This window comes from Gobio gobio (assembly GCF_949357685.1).
Source record: "Gobio gobio genome assembly, chromosome: 14".
Lineage (NCBI taxonomy): Eukaryota > Metazoa > Chordata > Actinopteri > Cypriniformes > Gobionidae > Gobio > Gobio gobio.
The window spans coordinates 27234551-27259708 of NC_137107.1; the positions used below are offsets into that span (position 1 = coordinate 27234551).

Here is a 25158-nt window from a genome sequence, read left to right on the forward strand (position 1 = left end):
AGTTTCAAAACAGTCAATCCACAGTCAAATGCACACAGCCTGCATAAAGTAGCTGGGCCTTTTCACAAGCCGTTGGGACTTCCGTAAAAATGTGACGTCAGAGCTACTAAGTCACCACCTTCAGTCACCACCCCGAGCACTGCCCACCGTCCCACTCTCCTTTTGCCAAACCTCCAGACAACATTTCGTCCATGCCATTGCTGAGCAACAACAACACGGAAACACGTCGATGGATGGCAGGAAACTACATCATTGCACAGGCTTCCGAACAACATTAATATAAGAGACCAGTGGCTAATGTTTATTTATTCGGAAATACCACAGCAATTTAGTTCAACCTTAACCGTCTGTTCTACACATTTCACAAGTGACTGCTTCATCAATCAGGCACAGTTCAATGCCAGTTTTTCAAATAAGCTACTCATCAAAGATGATGCAGTACCTACAGTGTTGGGTCCGACCTCAAATCCTCAACTCTTAAGTAAACTTCTCACACACATGGAGCCAGCATAATCTGAAATTTATAGTTTGTAAACGGTTATGCAACGCTAACGTGTAGGAAAAACTCTGAAAGTAAAAAAACAAACAAACAATTACTTACCATTTTTGAAACATCCTGTTGTAAGCTCGTTTGAGGAGGTGGTTGGTTGTCTCCTGTTGTCGCTGATTCGGGGTCTGAGTTCGGCTCAAACATGTAAGACCGGACAACATTTCCCTCAGCAGTGACCATCATCATTATTGTTGTTTCTACCTTGTGAGTATCACCAAGCTACAGCATACATGTCCCTATTTACCTGTGGTTGGCCTGCCTGTGGGTCACTAAGAAAACAACTGGCCAATCAGTAGAGAGGCTCATGAATCTTAGACATGCCAAAATTGACCTGTTCTTAGCAGAGCTCCTGAGAGTGGAGCTCTACAAATATATTGAGATGGTTTTCGGTACTTATACCACAAATATATATTCTTAAGTGCATCAAAATCTAAAATAAAGCTCCAGAAAGGTGTACAATGTGACCTTTTAATGTAAAATAAACTTGAAAACATGAAATCATGAAACATCAAACGCATCATCTGACTCTTGCAATGAGTGATGACATATATCGCAGAAGACCCCCGGTTGACCTATTAGAATGGAGTATTCCAGAGAGCAGTGAAGTAATAGATGACTGTATTTTGCTGCTTTGACGATACACCGTCGATAACGTTCTTTCCTCAATACTAAATTAGTTGAATTCATGATGATTTCACCAGCACTGACATACTTGCATTCAGTGGTGCTGATAAAAAAAAAAAAACTGTCTCCATGGCAACCTGACTGTTGGCTGATGTTGTTTTGAGCACAAACAGATTAGAAACATATCAAGGGAATCACCATGTATCCGCTCACTCTTATGACAAATTAATTTAATGCTCTTTGGCTAAGTTTTATACCATTGTGTACCACTACCAGGGTATTAATTTCACTCGTTAATTTCTCAGTCAAGGTCATCAAGCTCCAGTCGCTGTTGTCTCTTCACTGTCATGACCTAGTTTTGCTGTCACTTATAATGAAGTGAGACTGTGATGATCAACAGACTGGGTGTTACAAATAATGAAACGGAACTAGATTTGGACCAGACCCAGTCGAGCTTTCACACCATGTTTTACACCAGCAGAAACTGGTCTGTTCAGCCGCATGGCTCATTTGAAGGCTGCATGGTCAAGAGACTTTTAAAAAGCCTGTGTCTGGCTTCTAAGAGCCACACTTTCAAAGTGTTATTCATATTTCATGGGCGTTCTGAATCACTAGCTTGTTTTGGTTGGCCTTGCCAGGTGACTTTCTCTCATTTGGCTAGGCATTGAAGAGACTGGTGATAGAGTTTTATAAAGCATACCAGATGTCAAAAGATTCAGCGGCAGGACGCACGCTTATCCTTTGTAAACCACTGTTTAGGGTCATTCAGCTTTTTGCCATATCCATTTAGCCTATCTTTGACCCTGTTGTAGCTTTCTCTTTCCTTACATTACTCAGCAGATCTGTTCTATGATGCCTACAGGTGCTCAGTGGTGTTAAATTATATTCTTATTATACTGTGCTGTGCAATTTAAAGATGGCACTGTGGGTGAGAGGGATTGGTCTCTCTTTAGCTCTTGTTTGCACAAAGATTTAGGTGGAGACCTGTTCTTTACTGTTAAAAACTATATTCAAGTTCTTTATCATTTGTGCCAAGCCCCTGCCCATATAATGCATGAGTATTAGGCCACGTTTCCACCGCAGGAACTTTCCCCAGGAACTAGGAACTTTGGGGGGGTACTCGGTGTGTTTCGACCGCAGGAACCAGGGTCTAAATGAAGTTCCGGGTAAATATTTCCCCCTCCAAACGGCCCTGCTCCCGAGGTAGTACTTTTTCAAAGTTCGCGAACTTTCGGGGGTGGGACTTGGGCGCTGAACATGCTGATTGGTTGAGCTCACACAGCATTTTATTTCAACCGGCATTTATTTCGCGAGGTTCGTTCTGCGTTCAGTAAATATCAGTCTTGCTCTTTCTGTCCGATGGCGCGCGTTCGTCTCAGCAATCGCACGGTCAATATCCGTAATAGCTGATAATAACATACGTTGTCTTATTTTAAATCAGAATACACTTTAGTATCAGAGCTCGTCTCTTTTCCGCAGTTTTGTTAATGACCTCTTTAGTAAACCAATACATAACTAGCAAAAGCAGCGCTGCTTGCATCTCCTCCATATTGTTGCAGACAGTGTCGCACAAAACTGATTACTGTCCGTTGCTGACTGGGAGGAGCAGCCGCGCGCAGTCCTACATCACCGGACTAATTTGCCTAATCTTCCCGGTACTTTAGACCAAAGTCGAAACTCAGACAGTAGCAGGTCTGGGGGGAAAAAAGTTCCTGTAAAAAAAGTTCCTGGTACAAATTGTTCCCGGTAATCTCGGTGGAAACGCGGCTTTAGTGATGGTATTGTAAAAGGCTATTCACAAAGTCTGAATTAAATATAATTTTAAAAAAAATAAATAAAAGCGTTTATTAGTCGAACGATTAGGTTTTTAAATGGTGATACTGATATCTAATGAACACAGAAGTTTATGGTCAATTTAGTCATAGCAATAGAGATTAAAATGTATAATTTTTTTAATTAAATGATTTTTAATCATTAAAACAAAAAACATTTGAAACAAAACTTATGTTTGAATAGGAGCGTTAAAAATTTAAATATTGACGTGTTTTTGTTTTATTTTTTGTCTTGGATGGTGGGTGTTAGGTTTTCCTCCTTTTAGCTGATCACCTGCTGATTGTTCTTTCAGGCACGAAGTGCTGAAATTCCAGAGCTGACCTCTGAGCCTCTCATGCGCTCCTGCAGCAGCACCGCTAGTATGAAGGTGAAGAATGTCAAAAAGTAAGTGTCAAACATTTACATACCCAAAGTCACAAAGTTTCCTGCAGAATGCTACTTGAGAATATTATCCTCATGTTTCCAAAAGCTCAATATTAAACTCACCGACCTGTGATCTTTTCAGGCTCTCATTCAGCAAGGGTCACTTCCCAAAGTTAGCCGAATGTGCCCACTTCCACTATGAAAATGTTGACTTTGGGACAATACAGGTAAGATCTTAAGCCCTAACAATAAACCTGCTTCAACTAGAGTGGCTCTTAGTGACCGGACTTGAAAGGGACAGTGTTAAAAATGAGGCAAAGGGGATTCAATTCTATTGTGCATGCGTGTTTGTGTGCAATAAAATGTCAAGAGTGTGCAGATAAGACCAGAGTGCGACAGCTGGGAGAGGAACAGCAGTGTCTTTAATGCAAAGCTCCAGGGAATTGAAAAGTGAGGATCAATGTGATATAACATCGCTCTCAAACCTACAGCAACAGTAGCACTAGATGACTATTTACTCTGCTAGGGCTGGGCATCGCCAACTACTTCACCATACAATACACCTTGATACATATGTCACGATTCAGTCGTGGTACATCGCTATATCATAATTGGATCTCAACTAGGGGTGTCACGGTACACAAAACTGACGGTTCGGTACGTACCTCGGTTTTGAAGTCACGGTTCGGTACGGGTTCGGTACAGCAGTTTTACAAAATTGCTTTTTGTTTATTTTTATTAAAACAGTGGTTTACTGAAAAAAAAGTGTCTTTCCTTAAATTAATTATATTATAACTGAAAGTTTATTGAAGATATTGCTGTAACTATACGGAGCCCTTACTTGCACATTAATATTAAAGGTTAACAACAGAGCCCAAACTATTAGCCTAAATTCAGTTGCTATTTATTTTTAGGTATAACAATTAACACTCAAATAACATAGTACCCAAACATGTAAATTTCACATAAGGCAGTTTTTTCAATAACTTCTAAATCTAATTATGAAATAGTTTTTTTTTCCAATTCGTTGTTGAAATATCATTTATACACAGTGTCTGTCATTTTCATGACAGGTTTATTTAAACATACATGAAATAATCAAGACACTAACAGGTTAAGTAGAATATAATGAATATAGGCTAATATAGTGCATATATTTAGTGAAAGAGTTGATTTCTCTAGTGAATACAATTCTGTGGACACTGAATGACTGCCTGAGGTAAATGTGATGCTAACGTTACATGACATTGTTTCGTTTACAAGCAGTTATATGGTCTTTCCGCGGTTGAAACACTGATTGAGCGATTACACCACATATGATACGTGACAGTAAGTTGTAATGTATTCTCAACATACCTTCAGATGTTCATTCATGTTATATTCTTATGGAAGAGATGATTGATTGCGTTCACAGATGATCGCGTTCAGGCGTGTTGTGCGGCCGCTTGAACTGTGATCATCAGAGATCAGTCACGCCACATTAAAGAGCGTCAAAACGACATTTATCGTTTGAATTTCGTGATAAAATGGACTGAATACTTAATATGTTCATGTGGGAACTCGGATTGAAATGTGTTCCGCCCTTAAAACAAGCCGACTGTTAACTGTTAAAGATTGCATTCGGTACACGCGTGCACCGAACCGAAAGCCCTGTACCGAAACGGTTCGGTACAAATATGTGTACCGTTACACCCCTAATCTCAACTGAAACTGCACCAGAAGTGTGACAGAAAGACTCACTGTGACGGCAAGAGTGTGTATTTTCTGCATCTGTTTCAGTCTATTCACTTTTGTCCACCACCGTGTCTCACACTGAGAAAAAAAGGTTTTAGAGTTTGCTCTTATTTAGGTGACATCCATCTTCACTAAATGTAGGAAATTGTATATATGCTGTTGGTCCTCCGTATGCTGCCAAAACAGTGCCGACCTGCGAGGCATGGACTCTACAAGACCACTGAAGATGTACTGTGGTATCTGACACCAAGACATTAGCAGCAGATCCTTAAAGTCCTGTAGGTTGTGAGGTGGAGCCGCCATTAATTAAACTTGTTCGTCCAGCACATCCCATAGATGTTCAATTGGATTGAGATCATTGGAGATCATTGGGTCATTTGGAGGCCAGAGCAACACCTTGAACTCTTCATCATGTTTTTCAAACCATTCCTGAACAATGTGCGCAGTGTGGCAGGGTGCATTATCCTGCTGAAAGAGTTTTAGAGAATTCACCTGGCCTACAGCTATGTTTAGGTAGATGGCAAATGTCTACTTTACGTTCACATAAATGGCCGGACCCATGGTTTCCCAGCAGAACATTGCCCAGAGCATCACCATCACACTCCTACAGTGCATCCTGGTGCCATCATGCCCCCAAGTAAACTGTGTACACGTACACGGCCGTCCATATGATGTATGGGACTCATTGGACCAGGCAACCTTCTTCCACTGCTCCAAGGTCTAGTTCCAACACTTGCTTGCCCATTGTAGGCAATTTCGATGGTGGACAGGTCATCAAAGGCACTCTGATTGGTCTGTGGCTACGCAGCAGAGTGTCGATGCACTGTGTGTTGTGACATATCCCTCCTATAACCATCATTCGAATTTTGTGTGACTTGTGCCACAGAAGACCTTCAGTCGGTTCAGACCTACCCGGGATAGCTTTTGTTGCTCTCGTGCATTGATGAGCCTTGGGCACCCAACACCCTGTTGCGGGTTTATAGTTTGTCCCTCCTTGGATCACTGTTGGAAAATTCTCACCACTGCTGACCAGGACCAACCCACAAACCTTGCCATTACAGAGAAACTCTGTCCCAGTAGACTTGCCATAACGAATTGGCCCTTGTCAAAGTAGCGCACATCTTTATTCCTGCCCATTTTAATCCTGCATCCAACACATTGGTTATGAGAACTGATTGTTTGCTTACCATCTAATCTACCCAGAACTTAAAATGTGACCTTGTTAGGAGATGATCAATGATATTCACTTAAATATTCACAGAAAAATTCACACTGATGTAAGTTTAGTAACAGCTAAACACTAATAGACTAAAATGTGGCCTCATTTTTAATTTGAGGTATTTTTGCAAGATACTTTGAGGTCGGCTTGGTTAGATCAGCTTGTCACCCCCATCAGGGCTGTCCAAGGGGTCGAAGAGTGTATTTGATTTTAGAGAAGCTAATGATTTTACTCAATCATGTTCAAATCCAGGCTAATAAACGAATGTCTTTCATAGATGGTCAAAATAAGGGTGCTTTTTCCTGTGTAATTTTCCATTTAAAAGTAGTTTATACTTCTAAAAAGTCCCTTGTGTTCTGTTCAATTCTGCTGAGCTCAATCTAGCTGCAAGAACCATGAGAAAATATCAGACTGAATAAAAATTCTTATTGTTCAGTGAACTGGCTGTGATCAAAACAAATGCACATGCGAGATTGAAAGTCTGCAATTATGTTCATAAAATCGCTGCTTATTTAACAACGAAAAAAATGCAGACATAGGGTTCCTGGTAAAGATGAACTGGCAAGCAATTAAACAGGATAAGCAAAATTTATATTAATACTTCTATCTGTTTCAAAAGCCTATCTACGCATAAGTTTACTTTTAAAGGTGTGGTTGTGAAGCATATGACTTGTTGTGAAGCATATGACTTGTTGTGAAACATATGACTCGTGAAGCATATGACTTGTGTCCCCTGAGAAAAAGGGTGGGAACCACTAGGTTAGAGAAGTGTGACAGCTTAGGTCAGAACTGTGCATGATGACTTTCGGTATGAGGCAGTAACAGAGCTTGACACTCTGGAGAGGATTAGAGGGCATTCACAGGACACGTTCTCCCTTTCAAAAACAGATAAACAGGGTGTTTTTTGAAGAACTATTTTTAACCTGACTACATTTTAGAACATGACGCTTATGTTGCTAGATGCTAAAAAAAAAAAAAAGCAGCAGCAGCGAGCCTATAATACCCAATATGCTGTTCCTACTTGCGACATCTTTTGATGTTGGAAGGAAAACTTTGTTCTTCAGACTAGGTGAATAGATTCAGCTTCTTCACAGTGTCTTTTCAGAATTGTTGTTCCCTTTCACATATTTTACATTTCTCATTATAAACTGTATCAAGGCTCAGTGAAAGCCTAAAAGGATTGGTGGGAATGCTGAATAGCGCCTTGTTGTGTAGGGACAGGAGGTGGGGTGGTGCGACAGTGTCGGAGATCTCTGTGCCTCTGTGTTTGGGATTAAGGGTATAATGGAGCGCTCACAGAATGAGAAAATAGATTGGCATGGTGTCGAGGGCCAGACAATTGGGAGGGAGTGAAGCTGTGGTTTCTTCAGGGGGCCTTCACACTGAAGAGTAATCCTGCTTTTGGAGGAATTGCCCTGGGAAAACTGAAATATGAGGCATCTATTTTGCATTCACATGTTGCAGCGTCGTCATTTCTGCAATGCTCTTTATAGATTATTGTCGTTCTATCATTGTGTAGGTGCAGCAGGTTGTAGCCCACACTGGCGTCCAGTAGAGGGCGGCAGCTCCTTTCTCTTATTGTACCAGTTCGTACCAACCAGTGCAGCAGGGTACCATGGCGACAATGAAGAACATAAAAAATTCTCTTTACTCTGCTTCATAATCATGGTTTATGCACAAAACACAATTAAATTCGGAGAAGTCCTTTACATCCCTGAATGAAGGAGCTTGCAGTTGTACAACAACAGCTGGCACGGATACATCAGCCGGCACGGATACATCAGCCGTATTTGCTGAGATTCTACCAGAAGCATGTCATCCTTCTGCTGGTGATTTATGAATGGTTTGTAATTACAGGCAGATCATTCACTGATACTCCCAAAAAAGCAGCAGAATGAGTGGGTTTCTCTGCATTCAGAAATGGCTCAAGAGAAACACTGTTGTCCACACATCTTTTTACTGAATTAAAGCCATGAACCTGATTTGATTAATTAAGGATGCACGATATAGATATATCAGTGATTTTATAATTAAAAATGTATTGGTATCGGCTGATTTGAGATGTATTTGTGCATGCTCATTTACCTTATTACATTGAGTATGACATTGGTTTAAAAAAATAACATTGATTTAAAAATAGTGCTATTCAAATGTTTGGTGTTGGTAAGATCTTGTATGCTAACCTAGGCTATATTTATTTGTTCAGAACTACAGTAAACACAGTAATAGTGAAATATTATTACAATTTATTTTAAATTAACTGTTTTCTATTTAAATATATTTTAATTAGCCATTACTCCAGTCTTCAGTGTTATATGATTGTTCAGAAATCATTTTAATTTGCTAAAGAAACATTTCAGCAACAATTTTTGAGGTTAACATGAGGTCAACTTTATTTAACATAAACTAAGAATGAACTACATTTATTAATCTTAGTTTGTTAATTTTAACATGTATTAAATTCTGTCTCTCTAACAATTTTGATTTTAACTTTATTAAATTTAAAGGTGTTTTTAACAGTTAACACAGTGTACTAACAATGAAGAACTATGTTTTTATTAACATTAACAAAGATTAATAAATACTGTAACAAATGATATTGCTTATTGTTAGTTCTTGTTGTTTAATACATTAACTAATGTTAACGAATGATACCTTATTGTAAAGTGTTACCAACCTTTCTTATGTTGGAAACATTTGTACAAAGTTGTGCTGCTTAATATTTTTGTGAAAACTGGATTCTCTGGTTTATTTGATGAATAGAAAGTTCAAAAACAGCATCTAATATACTGATATTGTAGCCTAGAAATCCAGACGCACCCTAGCGGCAGCAAATCTAATTTGCAGCCAGGGTAGTCTAGCAACTCTTTGTTGGGTTGCGAGCTGGAAAAACCAAACTCTGGTCAGGCCAATCACAATGTTTATAGAGTCGGTGGGCGGGCTTAACATAATGACGGCAGAGTTGTGGCGGTTCCACGTGCTACTCGTCTTTCGAATCGGCTTTGGCCGCGACTCTGGAAGACTTGGAGTTGAGCTTTTCTCTGAGAAAAGAACAAAGAACGGCACTGAAGTCATTCTTAAGAAAGGAAGATGTGTTCGGAGTTTTGCCGACCGGATATTGCAAAAGTTTAATCCATCAACTAGCTCCGCTTCACCTTCTTCATTGCTCTGGTTGGTTGTAGCGCTATCCTATTACGTGCAGAGGGAATTTGAAAGACAACCGTTTATCCCGCCCCTCGGATTGAACCATGCCAATGGTGAGTTCCCAGACCCAACATCTTGATGTGGGTCTGGCTTGTCAGGCTACTGATATTGTACACATGCGTTTACTTTCTCAACTGTTTACATTCACTTAAGTCATAACTGACTATGTTTACTAGGATACTCACTATTTTTTTTACATAATTTTATGGACGTAAAAGAGAGCTCAGTTTAGCCTCAGTCAAGCGTTGTCTGAGACTTGGCTTTCTGGGTGCGCTTTGGATCTGTACATACACAAAACCAAGTGACACAGTTTTATATACTCTCTCAATTGCTGATTTTTACTCTCATTTGGCTGGTGTTAGTTTTAGGCCTTGGTTGAACGATTGTTGAAGCTGTGGCCCATATTAATGTGTGCCACTGTTCATGTCCCCCACAGCAAAACGTTTAGCAATAATCGCTGCATTGCTCACGTGGCATTGACCCTTCTGCCTGTAGCATCACTCATTGATTTTACTGTTACATTGCTGTACATGGTCATGGTCATACGACATTGCTTTTAGCAAAACATGGTTTAGGTTTTCTTAAATGCTTTGTGCCCTCCTCTGCTTATGTTGCATGACATTTAAACAATTGTGTTTTAAAGCTCTGGAGGTGACTTTGCATTTGTCTAAATTGTGTTGTTGGATACGGCCGCCAATTGTATTTTGGTTTGTTCTTGCACACAATGGAGGGCTTGTCTTCTGGAGCCATTCATGGCCATTGCTCAGCCTTGTACTGCAGCAGTGTGGTAACTGGCACCGTCCACTAACCACAGCCAGTTGAAGACAAAAGCACAACTTGGATTCAATTACAGATATGTCTTAAGTTCACCAGCCGCTCGGAAATGTGTGTGGATGACACGTGTTTGTTGTACCAGTGTTCTGAGACTGGTACCGGAGGAAATAGTTTCCATAGCCCTCCCTGCTGGTGAATGAGTGAGGGCAATGGCTGTGTTTTTAGTGTGCCACTATCCCTTCCCCCATTTTCTGCTCCAGGCTACTCAGTATACTCTCTGGATATACGACCCCTCGACCCAGAGCTTTCGTTGGGTCGGGCCTGTGCCAGGGAATGTGCTCAATGCCCAGTATTTGTTGTGGTCCATCGTGCATCTCTTTATAATGTATGCTTGCTTGTCTCAAATCGGTTCCACCTGCTCCTGTTTTAGAATATTAAAGTCTTTCCAGGGTTTCCACGGGTCTTAAAGTCTTAAATTCACCTTCCACAATATAAGGCCTCAATGTCCTAAATTGGAGCAGAAAGTCTTGTATTCAATATCATGGCATTCAATTAGGGCCCTATGATTTCTGTGATGCAGAAATTGTGGACGGAACCACAGAATCCATACATAAAAATGGAATTAAAAAAATCTGAGAAATTAAACAAAATTAAGTACGTTTATGCTTAAAACCAGAACGAATATCATGTCAATGGGAATGAAAATAACTTGCATTTGAATTAAGTTGATTTTATGATTTTAAAAGAACAACAAATATCTGCCAATGGGTTCATAAAAATCACATTCACAAGATTTCTTATCTCAAACTTTAAGCAATTTTTTTGTAAAAATAAGTTGAAAGTTATGGAGATCTGTTGGAAATTGTATTTTCAAAGTTTTACGTTTAGACAACATATTGATGTTATGTTCCCTTTAATTTATTCCTTAATTTTCTTTAAATGGTCTTAAAATGGTATTTTAGCAAGGAGTGCATGGCGTATTGATCCTATACAAGTCATCAAGTCACAGTAATTGTGCGTGCTTATTTCCACATTTACATTTGAATTATATACATTTAAATTACATTTTTCCTCATCTAACACTTTTTATAACACTATTTATTAAAAATAATAATGATTTGAGAACATATTTGGATATCCATTTTACATACTATGCATTACAATGTCTCAACTAACTTTTAGCATTTAAAACGATACATTTTTTAGATTTGTTTTATTTATTCATTTATGGAAAATTTTAATATTGGCTAATACCCCTAATTGGCCATACGATGAAAATTATTATTCAGTAAAATACAGTATCTGCCAAAAATTTTAAATCGTGCATCCTTAGTTTTAGGGCTAAACAGTCCATTGCTGGAAGAAACCTGGTCATACTAGCTAGTCAAGGAATCTAAGCTGTTTTTTTGCTACAATGTTAACTAGCTTAGCCAGGTACAGGTCTACCGGCTGATCAGCCACCAAAAGCAACTAGGACCAGGTTAAGACCAGTTTTGACTAGCTGTATGTAAAACCAGCTACCATCAGAAGCTGGATTGTTCAAATGACACAAAACACTTTTTCTCTCTCATCCTCTTAAATTTAGTTGCCGGCGAGTTATACATCAATCTTGTGTGCTTCTCAACAGCAGGGCTCATATTGTGCTATTCTCGGCTCTGTCTCAGGCTGTTTGAATTACCGTCCATAGCTTGACTATTATTATTTACCCTCTCTGTCTCTCTAACAATCTATCACATCTCTTAGTCAATTTATATTGCCTGTGGAGAAAGTCAAATTCTCTTACCCCTCAGCTGGTGCACATGACACATTCATTCCTGAGCTATTAGGCATCCTGGAGCAGCGATACAGCCTCTAACCCACAGGTCAGACAGGCCAGTATGGCTGCTGTCACTGTTCAGCCATCACAGTGACATGAGCACTTGCTTATGCCCTCCAATGTAAATCTGAAGTTGAGTCACGTAACAGCAAGTCCAGAGCATGACACTCTTTATCAAATCAACTAGTTTAATAAGGAGTGGGTGGTAGTTGTGTTTGCAACTAAAGGCTCTTGAATGAACGGAATACTAAAACAAAACTCTCTGCTTGTTTTTCATTCCCACCACAGACCATGAAAGCTTGGATTCTCATCTTGCTTTGGACCAGTCAGCTGTTTATTTTAGGGCAATATTGATGTGTTGATCAGCACCATCTGGTGCTAATGGGCAAGTTATAGGAAATAGCATCTGCTTTGTTAACATTGCTAGATTTATGAGACAGGAAATATTTTGTTTAATTTTGCCTCATAGTTGACTGAGTATCTATATTTTGTGTTCCAGCATAAAACTAATCTGTTCCAGGAGTTCATTTTCACACATGAAAACTCCAACCGTTTAGTTCTTGGTTGTTTAATGCATGGCTCTCTTTCCAATTTTTGTTGGGGTCTGATATTTGTAGGCACTCTCTCACAGAGTACTCTCTTGTGTTTTATTTCTTTTAACAGGCTTTTATGCATATTTGCACACCTTAACCTATCCTGTTTAATGATAAATTGATCGCTTGCCACATTGAGTGCGTACCAGTCTTCCAGTAGTGCACCGGCAAATAGACTTCAGAGGTTATTCAGCTATTTTAAGTGACAATCCAAATCTCATGGAGCATACCCGTTCAGTCAGAATGACTATTTCCAAACTGTAAGTGATTAGTTCTGCATTTACTCACTCATGTTTTAGCGTTTCACGCAAGCATTTGAACGTCCGTGTTCACTACAGTATGCACTTTGTTGTAAATCTGTTATTCATCACGGTCTCTTAAGAAGATTTGGATTTGACCACTCGATTGATTATTTTTATGATGCCTTTGACATTTTGTTTTTTGATCTTTTAAGTTTGAGAGGAATGGACTTGAAATAGAAATGGAGGTACAGAAAGCTTTCTCTGGTTTCTTGAAAGATATCTTTATTTGAGTTTTGAAGTTAAATCTTATAGGTTTGAAACGACATGATCATGATGACAGAATTTACATTTTGGGGTGAATTATACCTTATAAATACAGTAAGCTGAGCCTTGGATAAAACTAACTCCGTATCGCAGCAATCAAATTGTTTAAATCAACTAAACATATTGTCACATTTTGATATTTCTATATACGATGTATCATTACACCCCTAATGATGTACATTCATACTTGAAATCCCTAATTTGCGCAACTTTAGTGTTATTTGTGTGTGGTGTTGCAGGGCACTCCACTTTATTTTGCAAAACCTGTACATTTGAACTTCTACATATCCCTTGCTTGGTGTGTAGTAGCAGAAAACACTGCATAAATACCCTGTGAAGTGGAAAGCAGCTTGTGACTTAATATTTGGCAAGCTCTCCAGTGTGAGATTTTGCATTAAAATGTATTAATTTTGCAAGCTGGGTTTCTTATCATTTTTAACTTTTTTGCATAACAGTTGCCAAGTCAGCATTGTGGATACACAAACCCCAAAGAGTTGTGCACAGTCAAGCCATGACGTCCCATGTGGCCTGCCCCTCTCTCCATCAGAGCATCTCAGACTGCAGTATGCATATATGCCCAACCGTGTGTGCATGTGTGGCCTCATAAATCATGTCAGTCATTTGACCCCATGTATGCTTTGTTAATGACAAAATGCCTCAGCTGGTATTGTGGGTAGAGATTTCAGGAGGAAATGGCCTGTGAAATAAACCTTGGAGGAAGGGATCCCGACTACCCTTCCAATCTCCCTCTAGCCCTGCCTCGTGCCCTCTACTCATTAACAATGCTGATTCAGGAATCAAGCTGCTTTTGCAATTGACAGCAGTCTCAGAAGAGGGCCTTTTACTGAAGAATGTCTCTGTAAAGCACCAGACTAACCCATTCACCCCATGCAGTCCATCTAATGGCATTTCAGCATTGCTGCTTGTAAATAGATACTTGCAGCCACTTCCTCTCTGTAGAAACACTGGTCACGCAGGCGGCATGCAACTAGAATACATGTTTGGCTTAACCTTGCGCTGTTGTACCTGTGTCACGTGATGTGCTGTTCTGATAGCTTCTGCTCTTGTACTGGTGTGGACCTTGTTTGAAGAAACCATGTTGTAAGATCTCTTTGGGATGTTTACTAGCTGCTGAGCTGGCTTTGTTATCGATCTGTGCAGTACAATTTGTTTTCATTGTGCAAGCACCTTTATATGTCTGAGGGCTGAGCTGACAAACTAGCCTAAATCATTAACAGTGCGGAACTGTTCCTGATAGTCTGAAGCTCTTTAGTACACACAGGGACGCATTCGCACATTTGCTGAGGGATGTGCAAGATCAGTTTTGAAGCCCCGTAGTTGATACTATCTCCTAACACTAACCCTTACAGAAAACAACTTTATGCAAGTCAATGACTTACCCGCTGTAATTATTAAATTATATCTGGATGATGAGGTAATTTACTTACACATTAAATTATTTTACATATAATTTTGCTCACTTTTTAGTTAATCAATTTTGAAGGGATTTATGATCATTTGTTTTGGTTATTGTAATTGATTTATTTTTTTATATATGAAATGGGAACATTTATATGTATTATTCACTTTAAAGAAGATCTGCTTTAATTTTTATTGATAATAGAGATAATTCATGGAAAATGTTCCATGCTTAAGTGGAAGATTTCTGCCACCTGGTGGAAAACATACATGTCATTTTCATTTTAAAAGACCACTATAACCAGTAGAGGGCTGCAGAGGATCACTCATTGGCTCATTTGCCGTTTTCACTCCCTAATATAGTTATTTTCACGTTTTGCTGTTTGATTTATATTTAGACATTATAAAATGTCACTACGGCTGGAACAAACAAAAAAAAAAATTTTTCAATCGATTAATCCTGGTTAATCTATTGATTTTTTTTTTTTTTTTCTTTCTTTTTTTTTCTCCAGAATAGTTGATTAATCCTTTGATTAAATTACAGATAAATAATAACCGTAACTAATCTATGTATGAGCTTTTACTTAAAGGGTTAGTTCACCCAAAAATGAAAATTATGTCTAATTACTTACCCTCATGTCGTTCGACACCCGTAAGACCTCCGTTCATCTTCGGAACACAAATGAAGATATTTTAGTTGAAATCCGATCGCTCAGAAAGGCCTCCATTGGCACAATGCACGTTACACTCTCCATAAAAGGTACTAAAGACGTCGTTACAAAGTCCATCTTATTACAGTGGTTCTACAATAACTTTATAAAGTGACGAGAATTAGTTTTTGTGCGCAAAAAAACCCTAAATATACGACTTATATCATGATGACCGATTTCAAAACAAGGCATCATGAAGCTTCAAAGCGTTATGAATCAGCAAGTTGAATCATGGTTCGGATCGCGTGTCAAACCGCCAAACTGCTGAAATTACGTGACTTTGGCAATTCAAACCGCTGAATCGACTCACTGATTCATAACGCTTCGAAGCTTCATGATGCCTTGTTTTGAAATCAGTGTTTTGAAAGTCCGGTGTGAAAGGGCCTTTACCCTTTAACGATGCTAAAACTCGATCTAAATTCTACCATTCAAACTTTTTTTTGTTGTTGTTGTTTTTGTTTTTTTGATTGAAATTAATACTATTATTTATTTATTTATTTTAAATGCTATAAATTGATAAAATGTGACTAAAGACTGCGACTAAAGTCGAGACTGTTTTCCAAGATTGCTCCTGTCTGTATACGCGTAATGTACTGTCTTTATAAAGTATCTTCTTATTAAACTGTTTGTACACTTACAAAGTTCTCAATGCTTTGGTTTGCATGTAGGGACCCTCATTATGCTACCGTGTTAGTGTGAGGCTATTTTGAGCCTTGTTAGTGGTATTAACTAGCAATTTAATTTTACTTATTCTGTGCCCCATAAACTAGCGTTATAAGCTAATCTGTTTTTAGAGATAAAACTCTTTACATTCGATTTTCATGAAAACACATCCCAGAGAACGATCTACTCGGTAACCATGTGTTAATTACCCCTAGGTTCATTGGAGTTGTCCTTTAAATTGAGTGACTTATAGACCCCAAACTTTTGAGCAGTAGTGTACATATAAGAAATATTTGTCAACTTCACTAAGATGGGTCATGACTGGTCATCCAACAACGTTTTATAGTTCTAGTTTATTACCCTCTTCTGTGTTTTATAATCTTATCGACTTCAATCTCTCATCCAAATTATACTCTTTCAACGCTACCTTGCTTGGTTATGTCATCCTCTGAGGCACTGCTGTATCTGGGTCCCTCCTCTGCAATGAAACAATGGAGCACTCCACTATTGCCCACAGGGCATAGCACTCAAAAACACAACCACTCTGCAGCCTGACAAAAATACCACTTGTTCCGCCCCCCCCCCCCCCCTTAGGTTGGAGAGCGTGTGGGAAGACCACTATAGACGCATAGACCTGCGCTTACCTCTGCAGTCCCGCCCTATCCACAGAAAAGACTTTTTTTTTTCTTTCAGCACAGTAATATTTTGTTTGTATTATCACTCTAGAATATGAAATGTATTAATCTGGCCACAGGTTATGGTACAGTTTCTTGACTGATCTCACAGGAAGTGTTCATCTCAGTGACATCCCATTTCCTTGAATGTCCTCTCAAAGTGTGGTTTGTGGAATCATGTAAAGGATTTACCATGGCAAGGCTGGAAGGATGCCCAACTTCTGTTCAGGCAGATCTGGATGATCTAGGTCACTAGTGGATTTTAATGTTATAATATTTATAGCTGTTCAGAGAGAGAAAGAGTCTTGTTTTAATGTATGATCCAGTGGATGATGCTGTGTCCTGTGCCATAGTTCATGTTGGCACTGTGGCCACAGAATCAGTTTTTTCTTGATTTCTTCCTGCTCTAAAATGTAGGTTTGGAGGTAATTTATTACTCAGGGGGAATTATGATTGGTTATCTGCAGCAATTTTTCAGCGGATGTGTAAAACCAAGGGTTCTCAAGTGTGGACTTGTCTTGAACATTTCAGCTCATTTGGGACTAATTAGTTAGTGTTCTTGTTTCCATCAGCCAAACCTGTGACTCCAAAGTGATTAGTCACATGATGTGTATGGCTGAGGTAACTGGCTAAAAAAGTGGTAAGAAACCACTGTATAATTAGGCTGGTTTAGGGTTATCTTTTGGGGCATTTGTGGCCTAATGGTTAGAGTCGGACTTGAAGTTCGTGGATTTGATTCTCAATACCGGCAGGAAATGACTGATGTGCCCTTACGCAAGGCACCTAACCCCCAATCGCTCCCCGGGCGCTGCAGTGAATGGTTGCCCACTTCTCTGAACCTGGGTGTGTGTGTCCACGGTTTGCTGTGTTTACTACTCACTGCTCCTAATTAGGGCCTAATTTTCGATTAATCGTTTTTTAAAATGTGGTCGATTCAAAATTGATTCTCAAAGGCCAAGAATCAATTTTTTTTCCATATTTATTTCGTAAAAATTGAACATAAAATTAACGTAAATCTAATTACCAGTCTTCTCCACTAGATGTCACCCTCTTATTGGCCTTGCGCAATGTTACAAAGGAGCGAGAGTTGCGCCTGTCATTCCTTCATTCAGTGCTTAAATGGCGCCTCACAAATGAAAAATCAACAGTCAATAGACAGTGCAGGACCAAAAATTCAAACCTAATAGCTTAGCTTATATTATAAACTGATTTCCTCAAATAAAAGTTAGTCCACATAAGTCAGCACGTTAAGGTATTGTTAATTACCACGGCAACTTCTTGTGTCCAGGAATGCGCTTCTTGTGTATGAAAAGTAACGAGTGGTGCAGAGGGATCCAGACTTTTGATCCTTGAAAGGCCTCGTCAGGCACTACGACCCGAATTACAGACGGTTTCGCCGGCGCGTTTCCGAGATATAGCCGGTTAAAGTTTCAACTGGTCTCGCTCCATCTGCCCTGGTTCTCTGTCCCGGGGGTTTCCAGTCAATCCTGCCCGGTATCGCATATTTGCTTGTTGCAAAGAAAAAATCGAATGGCAATCGCATCTAAGGAAGGCACGCAAATAACAGAGATGGTGACGAAATATAATGCATCATCCGGGGCACGAATCAAAGCACAGACGCCCCTGGAGGAAAAAGCCTTCATAAAACCGGACAGAGTCTGAATGATGGTCGGCTAAATCGCAAGAAATGCTTGTCCTTTACTGAAAATTGCTGAAAATCACCCAATATCCTTTCTATGTTTTAGAATAAATGTATCAAAATATCCATAAAAACACAATTGTATTGTATTTAACATAATCGTATGCATTTGAAATATAGAGATGGGTTTTGTTTTAATGTACACAAGTGTACCTAAAATGAAAAGAGTTTAATATACAGGTTTGTGGCTCTTAATTTATTTTGAATTACCCACTTGTAAACTTGTTCGCTGTTCTTTTTTATAAATATAGTATTTGTATTAAATCTATATTCATTAAGTTAAATCAAGAATCGAAATTAAATTGAATTGAGAATCGAAATCGAATCAGTTTGAGAGTTTGCGAATCGAAATCGAACCGAATATCTGAATCGATACCCAGCCCTACTCCTAATGTGTGTGCACTAGCTTAGATGGATTAAATGCAGAGGACAAATTATGAGAATGGGTTATCATACTTGCCCTTCACATCACTTCACTTTTATAGACACTAATCACACATGTTTCTTAGCAACAAGTGTACACTAATCACAGCCCTTCAATAGAATAACCGATATATTCTGATTCAACAAACACATAAACAGAATTACTATAAGATTTTATTGCACAAAACTATTAGATTATGCATAATAGCAGCTCATTTTAAAGTCTAATGGAAATTGTCTTGCAATTTGTTACAAAAGCAGTACTTTGATGTAGGTTCATGACGCTTTAAATGGAATGAATTTTAAGATATTATCTTTGGTATTTCTTACAAATGTTGTATTATACATGGTCCTTTTGAGCTTTGAAATTTACAGATACAGAACCTGTTTTTGCAGTCCTTGCAGAAAGGGTTTTAGCATGCTAACTGTTTGTGTGGTGAAACGTGACTGAAATGACCCATAATTTAGAATATCATTAATTATTTTACCAAGTGTCAAATTATGGAAAACAATTCTTGACTAGCTCAGTTTCAACATTTATATGCTGAAGTAGAATAATATAGAATAAACGATTTAACCTCACTAATTGACTAATCCTGTCCCATCCGTAGTGAATTCCTCTCCATTTAAGGAATGTGTATTTTCCACACTCGGCCTCTGGATTTGTTATGGAAATGGATTCTTGAGGGTGTTAAATCTTCCACTGGAATGTGTCCACCCTTAAGAATGCTCTTTTGCAGCTCATCCAGACACATTAGTGAGTAAATTAATAATCATACGACTTGGCATTTCTTTATTCAGTGGAACCACAATTCTGGCCCTTTCAAAGGTCATCGTTGTGTAACTTTGCAGGAGAATGATTTGTTTGTTAACTTGCATTGTATGCGTTTCTAATCTTGCTGGAACATACTCTGTTATCCTAGCAAATGGTACATCATATGTCATAGATTTAAACCAAGGCATTTTTAAACTCATCTTCGCATTTCAGCTGAAGTCTCTAAACGCTCATATTTGTTTTGGTCTGCATGACCTCTTCCACCTCCATGAAATCATTCAAACACATCTGATACCAGCCAGCCTCCCTCCTCAAACCCACACATTCACACTGAAGCAGCCATGTGTTTCTGAGCGAGTGGGACTCCAGGGAAGGATTTCTCATTTCTGCAGGTTGAATAGCAGGACTCTTGGATCTCTCTTGCGTTCCGTGTGGTTGGCTGCCGCATTTCACAACACTCCAGGAAAATCTTTTTAATCACCCTCAGATGTGCTGTGATGGCACAAGTGACGTAATTTGGAGTGACCCATTGCTTTTCTCTGTTCCCTCCACTGATTTACGGCTGAAAGATGTGTAAATATGTATCTGTGTGCTCATCTTTGTACTTCTGTCACAGTCACTGCCTTAGACCACATCTTATCATCATTAGACCTTAAACTTTCAAAAACAACCAAATACAGGTAATTACAGTTGCATGTACTTTAAAAGTTTGATTTCAGTCAGACTAAAGCCATAATTTTAAAATGTGTAATCTTAAATCGTGCCAATCTGGTTTTTGCGAAGTTGGACTAACCAAGATAATTTCTTTGTAGCTTGGCTTTGTCCCGCATGTATACACATTAATCGGACAACATCTGGCCCACTCTAGCTTTATTATAAATATATATTTAGACTCATTTAGTGATTTTGTCTGAACAACTCCAATACCCCACCAAAGCTGCATTTATTTAATCAAAAATATAGTAAAACAGTAATATTGTGAAATATAGAGGTGTCAAGTTACACAAATTCCCATGATCGATCATCGTTTAAATTAGCGATCGATTAATTGTTAGCTTTAATACTGCAATATGAGTCTACAGCAGTGGCTTTTAGTCAACAGCATGACATTGTAAATGCTGTTCAAAACGCCATGTTCCTCACCAAATTAATGAGAAGGGTTTTTAATCTGAATAAAGTAGTAGCTAGTAGGATTGTAAAATGAGTCAATGTGATTGATTATTAAAAAAGTTATTTAATTAAATGATCAAATATAACCTCTAATACAATATGTCTCTGAAACCAAACATAACTCCGGTGCGCTTGCTTAATTTTTCCTTGTGTGTGTTTTGCGGTTGAGCAGCATGATCACATGACCCTGCTTAATTGATGATCGTTAAGTTTTAACGATTAAAGGTATTATCGATATTTAATCGATCGTTGGTTAATTGTTAACATCCCTAATTGTGAAATATTACAATTTAAAATAATTGTTTTCTTTTTAAATTTATTTTAAGGTGTAATTTAAATTGGGAGGCAAATAACTAAAAACTAGCGGAGGTTCGTGTGACATAAACGTAAAACCAGAATCCAATGGAAAGCATATTTACACTGTCGGAATTGTTCCCTATCCCCTATATAGTGCACTATGTGCCATTCACCATGTAGAACAGTTGTTCTCAAACTTTTTATACCAAGTATCACCTCTCATTATTTGGCTCTCCAAGTACCACCATAATGACCAACATTAAAATACAGTTGCGTAGTAGGCCTAACTATTCAGCTACAGCTCTGCACAGTTCAAAAACAAGGCAGTTTATTCCTAAGAATATTTATTGTTGTCAGCCACTTTAACATTGTAAATACACATATTGTACATTAACACTGCACTGTGCTTACATACAGGTAAATTAAATAATGATTAAATTAAAATGTGTTGTAAAGGTAAATTAAAACTGTACTGTACTTAAATGTAAAAAAAAAAAAAACTTTACTCAAATAAAGGATACATTAAAATGCATTGTGTTTTAACATTAATTAATTTAGTGATTCCTCTGCGTACCACTAGAGGCAGCCTGAGTACCACCAGTGGCACTCGTACCACACTTTGAGAACCACCGATGTAGAAAATAGTAAATGTGTGAACAAGTGAGCGATTTTAGCCACAGATTAAGCATCTATTTATATTGCAGTGGCGGGACGCTTTAGATTCTAGAGAGCATTTGATTGGACAGAAAATCTGATGAGGAACTGAAGTGCAGCGTGATGTCATTAAAATCATTGATCCATATTGGCGGAAGTGAGAGACTGTAAGTTTTGAACGCTTCTATCTTCTAAATACAAATGTTGTCATTGTTTTGGAGCACACTAGCTTATAGATAACAGTAAGGTGAACAGTAAGAATATTCATTCTAAAAGCCAAAAAACTTTCATCGCGATCATGTCCAACAGAATCAAACCTTAATGATTATGACGCTAAACGCAGCCCTACAATCAGTTTGCGGACAGATATTCAACAAATAGGCTAAATAACTTTTCATTACACAAAACTACCACAATTCTCATGGACAATCATTTGAATTATGTATTATAATTGGCACATTGCTGACAGCAGACTGACAGTAATTTTTGATGTGTGAATGCAATGCCCCTTTAACCACCATTAAAATAGTTACCAATAACTCACCATCATGTCTAAACCTATAGGCATTTCTTTTCTCACCTTTCCTATTGTTTTTTTTTTCTGTTCTACGTTCTCAAATTTATTTATTTATTTTTTGTCCATACAATAAAAGGCAATAGGTCCGACGTATGTTTTTGTTTTTAGAACTTTTTTTTCTTTATGACCCCATTGACTTTTATTGTATGGACAAAACATAAGGGTGAGGAAATGATTTTGAGGTAAGCTATCCTTTTTTTTTTTTTTTAAGTTGCATCAATTGGTCAACCATTTGAATAGTAAGTTGTTGTATTAGTTCACTATCCTAACCTGTCTTTATTGTCTTCATCAACGAACATAATAATTAGGTCATTAAAAATGGCTGTGAACAGAAAACGCCCCCCTGCCAAAGTACGAGACATATGGAGGCTCTTTGTTTCCGTTCTTTGTCTTTTGTGCTACTACAATAGTGTGATTATCAGACAATACAGCCCTGCTGCCTCAAGCAGCCATTGTCGTTCATGAAGGATTCTCCAGACCTTCTAAATGCAGCGCTAACATTTCTCTCTGTCCCTTCTGTTCTTCTCGCTCTTGACTGCACTGGTCCCAGAGGATCAGGGCAGAGAGTGAAGGGCACATGCTGGAGAACCGCTCTGCTCCTACAAGGGCAACCCCCTCTTCACAGCTCTCCCCACTGTTTCTTTTGGCTCACCGGCCCTGTGCTTTGTCCCAGGGACTGTACCACTAAGAGCTTGCGTATGGGGGAGGCGTTGGGGGTTGGGAACGGGGGGAGACCAGGCAAAACGAGAGTGTGTGGTGAAAGGACACCACAACAGATGCAAAGGGAGAACTGCTTTTTTCATCATACTTTCTTCTATGCGTTCTCCAGACCACTTTTGGCCAGCAAACTAAGTGAGTGAATTTCAGATAACATGGAGTGAGAAGGACTGAAGCATTTAATCACAAATTCGAAAAAAACACAACTGCAATGAAGTCCCTGAAAACTGGATTTCTGCAAAAAGCCAGCCAGCCAGCGCTTCACTGTGTGTAAATTTGCAGGAAAGCACCAAAGGGGGAACCTCAATCCTTGTGCTTCACAACAACTCATCCGGGACGGCACTCTGGAGGGGGTGGGAAACTCAACTGACATCTGTGTTCTGCCGAGTGGATTTGTGTCGGACAAAAACAACCGGTTATTCTCTCACATGCTTTACTGATGGATGTCGAAGGCGGGAATCCTTGAATGTTTTTGGAGTACGGCTTCTGAATTGAGCTTCCAGCGTGCAGCCGGAATCTCGGGGTGAACAAAAGATGCTGCGTTAATCAAAGCAGACGGGATGTTGTGCCTCTGTAAGTCGTCTTTGCGCCTTTTGCTTGCTGCTTGTTTTATTTTCCCATCCTTTTATTCTGCTCTTGGACATACCTTCACTTTTATCTCACTTTATTTACACTTAAAAGCTGCAGATGTGCTTTTAAGAGACACCTAATGTCTTCAAGTCTCACCAGGGCCATTGACTTCATGCTTTGTACTTCAGATCAGTGCTGCATAACCATGCGCTATAGAGATTTACACCACTAAATGGATTTTCTGTAACAACTCTTGCAGGGACCTCCGTACCTGCGAGTGCTTGTAAATGATTAGCTGAAGAATCCCCATAAAGGGTAGATGCTTTTCATAAGTGTTCCATCCGCTCTGTCACAGCAAGGATCGCTGACCACGTCTGCAAATTAATTTGTGTGTGCGTCTCATGGGACTTAATATCAAAAACCTTTTGTGGTCACTGCTAAAGTATATTTCCCTTACTGTTCAGGTTATGGAAGCCCATCTGAGTTAATTTTCCTGGCATTTGTGGTGAGGGTACCTCTCTTTCTCAGCACTGGCAAGCTGTTCAAGAGTTGGTTTTTAAACTGTGCTGTGAATAACTGGGTCATTACTTCTCACGTTACCCAGGGTTTTCCGAGGAGCTGCATTGCTGACCAGACCTTGCTGAAGCACACGGCTTCCAAATTTCACGTACACCTGGTTGTGCTTCTCTCTAATCTCTTCCCACTCTTCTCAAATAGACCTTGCTGGTCAGAGGTCTGTTTCTTTGCTAGCGTCAGAGCAGCAGCGTTAGATTTCACTTTTCACTTGTAAGGATGTGGAATGAACAGAAGTCTCAGACCGTGGCTCAGTCGGGCCTTCATGTGGTATTGTTAAGATGTCTAAAGTTTCACTTGCGCGCACACACACACACTGAGACAGATATTTAATACTTCACAGCTCTCTGTAACCCTGCCTTCTTTAAGGGCATAATCCTCTCGCTCTAAAGAGTGCAGTGCCACCGAGCTTTCACTCATCGTGACAGGAATACAACCTAACGGCTGCTTTCTGAACTCAAGTGTAATTAACACTGCCGTACACTCGTATAGGTGAGATTTCGGGGTTCACACAGTCTTTTTCTAATTTAAAGGAACATTTGGTACTTTTTATATGGTTTGAGCCTTCAGGGACAAAATGGAGACTGTCTTTATCAGACTCTTGTAGAAGCACATTTCTGGCCCAAAGGACTGCATAGTGTTTTAAACAACTAGGTAAGTGGGCAGCATTAAAATACTGCAAGTATACAGGTTTAAGATCGGTCCAAAACATTGTGTTTTGATCAAAAACTAATGTGACACATTTGCAGTGTAAGTGCCAATATGCCCTAATGTTTCCGGGACAACAGCACGCTATCCAACATGTGATCGTTCCACCAAACCATGGGTTTAAAGGTCCTGTTCTTCGTGATCCCATTTTTCAAACTTTAGTTAGTGTGTAATGTTGCTGTTAGAGCATAAATAATACCTGTAAAATTATAAAGCTCAAAGTTCAATGTCAAGCGAGATATTTTATTTAACA

General features: G+C 39.0%; 1 protein-coding gene across 1 annotated transcript in view; it reads left to right on the plus strand.

Annotated features, from left to right (window-relative positions):
* The window catches only part of arhgap32b (Rho GTPase activating protein 32b), a 125767-nt gene that overhangs the window by 67138 nt on the left and 33471 nt on the right, over positions 1-25158 (plus strand). Inside the window, exons 4-5 of the mRNA XM_079835623.1 lie at positions 3300-3391; positions 3513-3597. Coding sequence (XP_079691749.1) covers positions 3300-3391; positions 3513-3597 — 177 coding nt within the window. The remainder of the gene's footprint in view (positions 1-3299; positions 3392-3512; positions 3598-25158) is intronic.